General features: G+C 42.2%; 1 protein-coding gene across 1 annotated transcript in view; it reads right to left on the bottom strand.

The window, feature by feature from the left end:
- Positions 1 to 9,639, bottom strand: part of INO80C (INO80 complex subunit C) — a 33,275-nt gene that overhangs the window by 15,492 nt on the left and 8,144 nt on the right. The window contains exons 2-4 of the mRNA XM_007945654.2: positions 3,364 to 3,474; positions 2,211 to 2,322; positions 1,006 to 1,073 (exon numbers count right to left, since the gene is read on the bottom strand). Coding sequence (XP_007943845.1) covers positions 1,006 to 1,073; positions 2,211 to 2,322; positions 3,364 to 3,474 — 291 coding nt within the window. The remainder of the gene's footprint in view (positions 1 to 1,005; positions 1,074 to 2,210; positions 2,323 to 3,363; positions 3,475 to 9,639) is intronic.

Below are 9,639 nucleotides of genomic sequence, written 5' to 3' on the forward strand. Positions count from 1 at the left end.
AAAAAAAAAAAAAAAAAAAGTAAGTTTGAAAATGATCACCTTAACCATACTGCCTCTTCAGAGAAGTATAAATTTTTTTTTTTTTTGTGATTTGTGTAAAAGTTTACAGAGCAAATTCATTTTCCATACAGCAGTTCATAGACATTTTGTTTCATGACACTGACAACAATTCCCCACAATGTAACAGCTCTCTCCCCACTTCCTCCCTGCAGTTACCTCTTTCCTGTGTCCTTTCCTATGCATTCCTGCCCTCTGAGCTCTCTCTCTTTGCGAATACTGCCCTTCCATTCTCTTATGACTGATCATTCTAAGGAGTGTATCTACCTGCTGTTAATGTTCACCCAACATGCCTGTCTGTTGTTTGGCTGGGAGTGAGTTCAATTCCAGGGCTGAAGGGTAACTAGGAGTCATAATCTTGGGGTATCACCAGGCTCTATGAGACCAGTAAAGCTGATCTTTTTTTTTTTTTTTTTGATTTTGAGCTTTGTTCCACATTGTTCTCCCACTCTATCTAGGATCTCCTGCACTGATCCCTTTCCGAGTGGTTGACAGTGGTAGCTGGGCACCATCTAGTTCTTCTGGTCTTCTAGACTGATCCAGTAATCCCTTGGACTAACTGGTGTAAACCTTCCCAATAAATCCCCCCCCCCCAAAAAAAAAGTAAAATCATCACCTAAAATGTCACAAATTTAAAAAACTTCAGCAATGAAGAAAGTAAATAGTTGTTTCTTCCCTGATCCTGCCATATAGTCAATAAGCAACAGAAGAGGAACTGAAACTCAAGTTTCCAGCACCCCGGAGTGGTCCTCCCTCTAGGACAGCTCCAATGCCCTAGTTTGCATCTATGAAGTAAATGCGTGAATACCTCAGCATAAACCCATTACCTACTCAAAGGCTCCAGGCAGTACCAGCAGTGTTGATATCCAGCACTGTCTAAATAGACATGACTGTGGAATCTTCTTTTCAAGCTAATGTTATAAGTTATAGAGATGGAATTATACTCACAAGAAGACCTGAAACATCAGAATACTTCTTAGCTGGTTTAAAGGATGGGGGAGCATCAATACTGAAGTCTGGAGGAGGAAAAGAAAAACAAAAAGGATAACTAATGCGGCTTAAAACATTTGAATCCTTTTACCCTTTTTTCCTAATACTGTTTAATAACACTCTTGGCATTTTTACTTTGTGATTAAATACCCACAGAATTCTCTGGGGTTTAACCAAAGAAGTAAGGGAGGAGTCTTAGGAATAATGTAGTAAGTCATAGGCTGGGTGTGGGCTCTGGATCAAGCTCCACCCTGTCATCACAGACCCTCAAATCTAGCAGAACCACTGAAAAGCCCATGTACCCACAAACTCCTTTCACTGTGTCAGGCTCCATGGGATGATGGTGATGAAATGCTAAACAACCACTAACTGGACCCAAGCATCTGGACACTGGCATGTCCACACTCAGACAACTGACTCGCTTACTTGTCACTGGCCTGAGTCACCCCTTTGGAAGATGTGCAGTGGAACAGATGGAAGGAACCTTGAACTTGTTCTTTTCATTAATGTTTAACACAACATGCAGCAGTGTTTTACACAGGTTTGGACATACTGCCTCATAAAAACATTTACCCTGAGAAACACTGGCTCACTGAGGACAAGAGAGTTGGTCTGCAAGCCGGCTGACAGAAACCCTCCTAAATATGGCATTTATACTTGAGGTTCCTGTTCTTGGAAACAAATTTTAAGAGTTGACTTTTGAATAAATAAGAAGTTTTTCTAATAGAAACACTAATATTATCATATCAGGACCTATTTCTCCAGGCTACAATGTTAACAGAGACCCTAAACACCACACACCCATGACAACACAAACATACAAACTCAACACAGATAGTTATGAGGAAATATGCACATACTTGCCTGCTAACCAGACAGCTGGCGGTTCAAACCCACCAGCCACTCCTCAGAAGGAAGGTTGGGCAATCCTACTTCCGTAGTGATACTGCCTCAGAAACCCAAGGAGGGGTCGCTATGAGTCGGGGCGGCCTCGACGGCAAATAACAACAACAACAACATGCCCACACTGATGCCACTGGAAATTCTCAAGGTAAAAATTGTTTCCCTCTACTAACACAAACACACGAAAATGAGGCAGGTTTGTTATAAGAAAGTTCCCAGTGTGAACATCATAAACACATGGAATGCGCTAGGTAGCTCACAGTTAGGATCGTTCAGTTGCCACGGCAACGCCCTTTCCGAAGCGAGAATTTGTTTCAGGTTCTTCCAGGTTCTGTTCTTCTTGCCAGCTACTGCGCCACCGTGGCCAGAGTGCTTGAATCAAAAGCAGGGGTTAGAAGAACTAAAAATCAATAGAGACTGCCATTTGAGAATCTGACATTTGTGCTTAATTAAGACTATAATGTACTCCTTATTCTGTCAGCAATCCTTTGTACCCCTAGGACTTTTCTTTTTTAAGTATTACATTGTACACTTTAATCTTAGTTATAAAAAAAAAAAAAAATAAGGCTTCTGGATTGTCAAAATCCATGAGTTGGGGAGGGAGTAGAAATAAAACGCTACTTTTCTACACACGTTCATAGAAAATCAAATCCTTTCTTGGACCTAACCTTGTGGGATTCACTCATGAAGTTCCCATTATTCTTAAATGAATTTACCATGAAGTTAGATTTAAACTCATGACTGCATCTCTAAACTCCCCTCAAGGGGCAAGTCTTTGCCTTGTAAATGACTGGTAATCTTGGAAAACCCGTGTAAGCCTCAGTCAGGGCATGGCAAGCCTTCCAGAAAGCATATTTTTTCGGTCCCATAAAGATGACAAAATAAAATGGAAAAGAATAGCAGAATCTATTGCAGCTGGCAATACTGTATTTTCAAAACTAGTTCATGAAAAATAAATTTTAATGGTGTCAGCTGCATTGCTATAATTTATTGTATCTCTCGAGAGTGAAAGGAACAGAACCTTATTTCTCTTTACAGCAGAACAGCTTAGATTTACATAAAGAAACTAACGAAGGGCACTGATCTTTAGTTAGTTATTCAAGCCTCATCTAAAGCTTACGTAAGACCAATGAAAAGAGAAGGCAATAGTCACCATGACAAGGACCTGCTCTGGAAATAGTACCCCTTAATGAATTCCAGAGAAAACACCCAAATCCTTGGAGATCCACATGAAAGGCGCTTGCTTTCTCTCCTGGCCCCTCCTCTCCTCCACCAGCCCATGGGCAGAAGGTGGTGATTCAGGTTGGGAAAGAAAGGGCCATCAGCTCTACCTCAGCTGGGAGTCCAGCAAGCTGAGAGGCTGAGGTATGTGTGTGTTTGGGTTTTTATATGTAAAATACCTTAGATGCCTACCACAAAGTTGGGATCCTTAAACAGCAAGGGCTTGGCAGCTCTTTCCACAGGTCTTGTGCTAAAATCAGAGGGCACCATTTTATTCTCACTCATGGCTTCCATGCTGATGCCCTGAAAACATAACAAGGTTGGTTAGGGTCAGTTTCTTTTAGTCAAGTTCCCTAACCCTGTTCTCTGTGAGACAGAAGATAACACTACAGCACATTCAAGGTTAGAGGGTGCACCCAGAGTCCCAACAGGTGCTGTGTGCCAGAGGAGGGTGTGCCAGACTGGGTGCTGCACCCTCTGGGCAGAAGCTACAGGAGATTGTTGGGAACCACAGCTGCCAGGTTTCCCGGCTCCCTATGTGCCAAGCATGGGGTGGCTGTCTTACCTGAGCTGACTCATTTAATTCTGACAGCCACCACAAGGTGGGTGCTATTATCCCCAGTTCACTGACAAGGAAACTGAGGGTCAGGGTGTAAATTCAAGGCCACACAGTAGTAGACCTTTGATTGTAAAACCCAGTTCAGGCCAATTTGAAAGACTCCATCATCTCTATGATACCAGATGGTCCCTACTCCTGTTGTCAGACTGTGTTCTGAAATATTAAGGCAAAAAAAGATCCAACCGTTTTAAGGGTTTAGTCAGCCAGAGAACCCAGGCTGGAGCCAGTATGTTTAAATGGAGTGGCAGGATGTCGGTATCCTGAGGAAGGAAAGTAGAGAAGAGGCTGGGGGCCACCGGTCAGCTGGCTACAGCCAGAGAGTGCCCTGAGAGAGCACACAGATATGCTTTATAATAAAAGTATCTTAAGCTAACAATCACAAAGAAAAAAACAAGCCAATCACTTCAGATTTGTAATGTAATTTCCAATCTTTCCAGACTGACAATCTTTTGAAAATTGAGAAATAATTTATATACAGTGAAATGAGTTTTGACTAATGTTTGTACTTGTGTAACTCACATTCCTATCAAGATATAGCACATTTCCATTCCCCCAGAAAGTTCTCTCATGTTCCTTCTTCATCAATACCCTCCATTCACCGTTGTTCAGATTTCTACCACATTACTTTAACCTGTTCTAGAACTTCATACACATGGGATCTGATAGCATGCACTCTTGTGTCTGGCTTCTTTAGCTCATCATACAGTTTTTGAGACAAGACCTTGAGTTGTCTGTGGTAAGGATTGTTTCTCTCTCTCCTCCCCACCCGCCTCATTTAATTTAAGTTTTCCCAAACATCCAGCCTCCTGATAGTTCAAGGCCCTGGGTTCCTTCCTAGCTGAGTATCCTTGTGGGGCACTCAGCATATGAACTGCTGTCAGACTCATCAGGAAGATGACCTTATCCTTCTTCCAAAGTTTCCTTGGTCTTGCTTTCCTCATGTCCCTTACAGTCAGTGGACCTGTGCTTTCTCCTCTGCCCCTTAAAAAAGCAGGTGACTGTCACTCTTCCCAACCTGCATGCCAGCTACAGAGTTCTCTTCAGGTTCCACACAGTTAATACCCCAGGCAGGGTGTTCTCTTTCTCTTCTGTGCCAGAAATGCTCCAAGACTGGATTTCTCCCTGTTTATACCTCTTCCATGATTCCTAATGGAGATAGATTCCTGGAAGCCCAAAGTTGCTATGTGAAAGGGATTATTATTATTATTATTTTTACAAAGGCTTTTTGTTCCAAGGCCTCAGGGACACCTGGGAGAACACTGTCAGACAGAAATGCCCCTTGAGGCTGTTAATATTTGAGAAGTGGAGCTTGCTCATAGCTATGAGAAAAGTTGGTACCACAGCAAGTCAGCTTAGGGTTGGAGAGTCTGGGAGCTCTGCCAGGGAAAGGACTCACTGTGAGACAAGGACATCTACTGAAAGTAAGGGGATGGTAGTATGAGGAGAGAATCAGAAGTCTACCTCAGCGTTACAGGCAGCAAGCTAGTGAAGAGTTGAGGAGAAAATGAAAATGCCTTTCAAAATGAACCCCTCCTGCTGGCTTCTCACTCAGTCCTCTTCTTCACCCTCTTCACAGGGTCAGACACCCCCTGGGCAGTCAAGTTGAAGACAGGACAAAGAAAGGAAGCCCTCCAACATGAACTGAGCCATGTCATTCCAGAGCTGCATCCTGCCTCTGAGATAGTAGGGGGCTCTCTTCCCCCTCCATCTGGACTCCAAGAGAATGACCCCCTCCGGCCCAGAACCAGGTTTTCCATTCTCCTTTGCTCTTTATTCCCACTCATGTTACCACAGCCTCATTTTTCCCTTCCTTTGGGCCTCAGCCAAGCTGAGATGCCTGTGTCTATTCATCAGAGGATGAGAGGGAAAGACTTTCTGCCAAGGAAGGCTCAACTCTATGAAGCCTGGCTGCAATAAAATAATAATAAAAACTGATGTACAGTTTCCATATTACTAAACCACTATTAACACTAAGAGGCTTTACGAGCTGAACATTCCTGCCCCAAGACATGAACGCCCAAAGAAAAGGAAAGGAGTTAACGCCTAGTAGTAAGAGCTGCCTGCTCTGCCCAGCACTGAAAGCGGTGATATAAGTCCCAGGCAAGAGAAAGCTTGCCTGCTATCAAACACACACACACACCTGCCACTGAGACTGGTGTCAGTGAGGACAAGACTCTCAGCCCAGATCTCCTCAACTGTAGATCAGTAAAACCAGTTGCCGTTGAGTGGACTGTGATTCATGGCTACCCCCATGTATTAAAGTAAAACTGCACTCCCACGGGCTTCCAGTGGCTGATGTTTTTGGAAGTAAACTGCCAGGCCTTTCTTCTGAGGACCTCTGGGTGGACTCAAACTGCCGACCTTTGGGTTAGCAGCTAAACGTATTAACCATCTGCACCACCAGGGGATTTCCCCGACTGTAGAACCCCAGAAAAATGACTTCACCTGTCCAGACAGCAGCTTGCATGACTCTGACTCAGAGTGAGTATAACAGGGGCATTCTGCCTGTGGTTACAAAGAACGGAGACAAATGTCCTTTGTCTTATCACTGAGAAATCAAATGCCCAGTTACAGCTACCTAATAGTATTGTAGCTTCAAAGAGCTAAGCCTAGTTTAAAACTGCAGGGTTACTGATGTGCTACTTGAAACAGCAAAAAATGTGTGAGATGCAACCTAAATAGTCAATAAAGTCAAAGAAGAGCACTAATTTCTTGGAACATAAAGCAGCCATGAATTGGTTCTCAATAGTCAAAATAAAGAAAATTTTATTTTTTAAAAGTTGAGAAGACCATCAACATAGAGGAATGTTCATGAAATAATGCTAAGTGAAAAACAAGGCACACAATATTATAGACAAAAGCAATTCTGAAAAAATGATGCATGTAGAAAGCACAAATTATAATAGTTCGGGGGAAGAAACTGGGTGACTTACGTTCACTTTAAAAAATGTAACACTGAAAATAGAAAAAGGCAACTAATAAAATTTGAGATTATCATGATTACTTTTAAAGGTTGGCGGCTGTTGTTGTAGGTGCTGTTCAGTTGGTTCTGACTCACAGTGATTCACAGTACAAACGAACACAACGCTGTCCGGCCTGCGCCATCCTTACGCTGACGGCTGTTTGAGCCCACTGCCACAGCCACTGTGTCAGTCCATCTCGTTCGGGGTCTTCTCTTTTCACTGACCCTCTACTTTACCAAGCACGATGCTCCTCTCTAGGGATTAGACCCTCCTGACAACATGTCCAAAGCACTGAGACGAAGTCTCGCTACCCCCCCTTCCATGGAGCATTCTGATTGTACTTCTTCTAAGGAAGATTTGTCTGTTCTTCCGGTAGTCCATGGTATATTCGATATTCTTCACCAACACCATCTTTCAAAGGCATCGATTCTTCTTTGGTCTTCCTAATTCACTGTCCAGCTTTTGCATGCATATGAGGTGACTGAAAATACCATGGCTTAGGTCAGGCACCTTAGTCCTCAAAGTGACAACTTTGATTTATAACACTTTAAAGAAGTCTTTTGCAGCATATCTGCCTAATGCACTATGTTGTTTGATTTCTTGACTACTGCTTCCATGGGTGTCGATTGTGGATCCACGTAAAAATGAACATTGGTATACACATTTCTTTTTGAGTCTCTGCTTTCAAGTTTTTTCAGTATATTCCTAGGAGTGGAACTGCTGGGTCATATGGTAGTTCTATTTTAAGTTTTTTTTAAGAACTGTCAGTGTGGGCATTGATTGTGGATCCAAGTAAAATGAAATCCTTGACAGTGTCGATATTTTGTGCGTTTATCATGATGTTACTTATGGCCCAGTTGTGAGGATTTTTGTTTTGTTTACTTTCAGGTGCAATTTACACTGAAGGCTATATATATAGTCTTTGATTTTCATCAGTAAGGGCATCAGGTCTCCTTCACTTTTAGCAAGCAAGGCTGTGTCATCTGCATATGGCAGGGTGTTAATGAATCTTCCTCATTAACATTAAGGTTGGAGGTAGAGTGATTTACCTTTTTAAATGAATAACTCAAACCATTCCAGGATTCTCTGGCTTCCTCAACTAATAGAAAATTCTGTCATCATCTGCACTCTCCATTTTCCTAAAGAAGGAGCAGCTACCTCTCAATTTGTTTAGATGTTTTGTTAACTGTTTATTAATCATCAAAACCAGTCTATTAAGTAATTCTCACTCAATTGGTCAGTTAGATTTTTCAGTAAATTTTATCAACTTGAGTAGGCATTTGAAAAGCCTAACATACCTTACATTGAACCAGTAAAATTCTCCCAAAATGCATTTCTCAGTACCATAGATTTGGTTATACTAGAGATCTAAGTATGTTTTCCAATGCAATAGAGGGTATCAAGAAAGGCAATTAAAAAAAAAAAAAGATGTGTACTCTGGACAGCCGGCCTGGGTTAGAATCCTGACTACATTTATTAGCTATGTGTCCTTGGGCAGATTAGTTAATTTCTCTGTGCCTCAGTCTTTTTATCTGTAAAATGGGAAGAATAACAACTCACAGAGGGTTATTTTGAGGATTAAATGAAATAATACTTAAAATTTAGAACAGGACGTGGCTCTGTTCTGTAAATGATATATAAATTATTCATTCTAGAAGATAGATGTTTACTAAACATCATTTATGTCTTTTACTTTAGCCCAGTATATCTGTGCTAATCACAAGATATACCAGTAACACTAATCTTTTTTTCTTTTTTTTAAACTTTTTATTGTGATTTGGGTGCAGTTTTACAAAGCAGATTCATTTTACACTTGACAGTTGATACACATTTTGTTTCATGGCACCGATTACAATCCCCACAATGGAACAGCTCTTCCTCCACCTCTGTTACCCCTTCCCTCTGTCCTTCTCACCTATGCATTCTTGTCTGTCTAACTTACCCCCTATATAAATGCTACCCTTCCAGTCTCTCATGATTGACTATTCTAAGGAGTGCATGTTCCTGATGCAGCTGGGCTCGTAGGCCTGTCTGTTTTTTGCCTGAGAGCTAACTCACGGGAATGAGTCCAATTCCAGGCTGGAAGGGCAACCTGGGGCCATAGTCTCAGGGGTTTCACAAGTATCTATCTGACTAGTAATTCTGTTCCTTTTTATGTTTTCCCATTTTCTTCCACATTTTTTCTCCCACTCCATCCACCAAAAAAATTCACTGTCATCAAGTCGATTACAACTCATAGTGACCCCTTTTGGGTTTCCGAAGCAGTAAATCTTTATGGAAGTAGAGTGCCCAGTCTTCCTTCTGCAGAGTGGCTGGTGGGTTTGAATGGCCAGCCTTCCAGTAAGCAGTCAAATGTCTCAGGCACTACGCTACCAGAGCGCCTCCACTCAATCCAAGATCTCCAATTTTGATCCCTTTCCAAGCGGGTGGCATTGGTAGCCAGGAACCAATCATCTAATTCTTCTCATCTCAGGGTCATGCAGGCTGAGGTTCTCATGGTCCATTAGTACTTTGGACTAGTTGTTTCCATATATGTCTTTGATTTTCTTCCTTCTTCTTTGCTCCAGATGAGGAGAGACCAACAGTTGCATCTCAGATGGCCACTTGTAAGTTTTTAAGAGCCCAGTCACTATTCATCAAAGTAGGATGTAGAACAATGTTTTTGTGTACTATGTTGTGCCCATTGAGTTCGATGTCCCCTGTGACCATGATCCTAAGACCACAGGCCCAGAGACTCACTCCCTCAAGGTGCCTGGTTGTGGCTAAGAAGTTATCCTTAAGAAAATCCATGATAGAGAACAATCATGGGAGAAAGAAAGGCTGCTTATGCACAGGGAGACAGCTCAGGGGGCAGGAGTGTATGAAGGATGGACACTGGGAAGAGGT

Source organism: Orycteropus afer, unplaced genomic scaffold (assembly GCF_000298275.1).
Source record: "Orycteropus afer afer isolate SDZICR_OR568_19922 unplaced genomic scaffold, OryAfe1.0 scaffold00141, whole genome shotgun sequence".
Lineage (NCBI taxonomy): Eukaryota > Metazoa > Chordata > Mammalia > Tubulidentata > Orycteropodidae > Orycteropus > Orycteropus afer.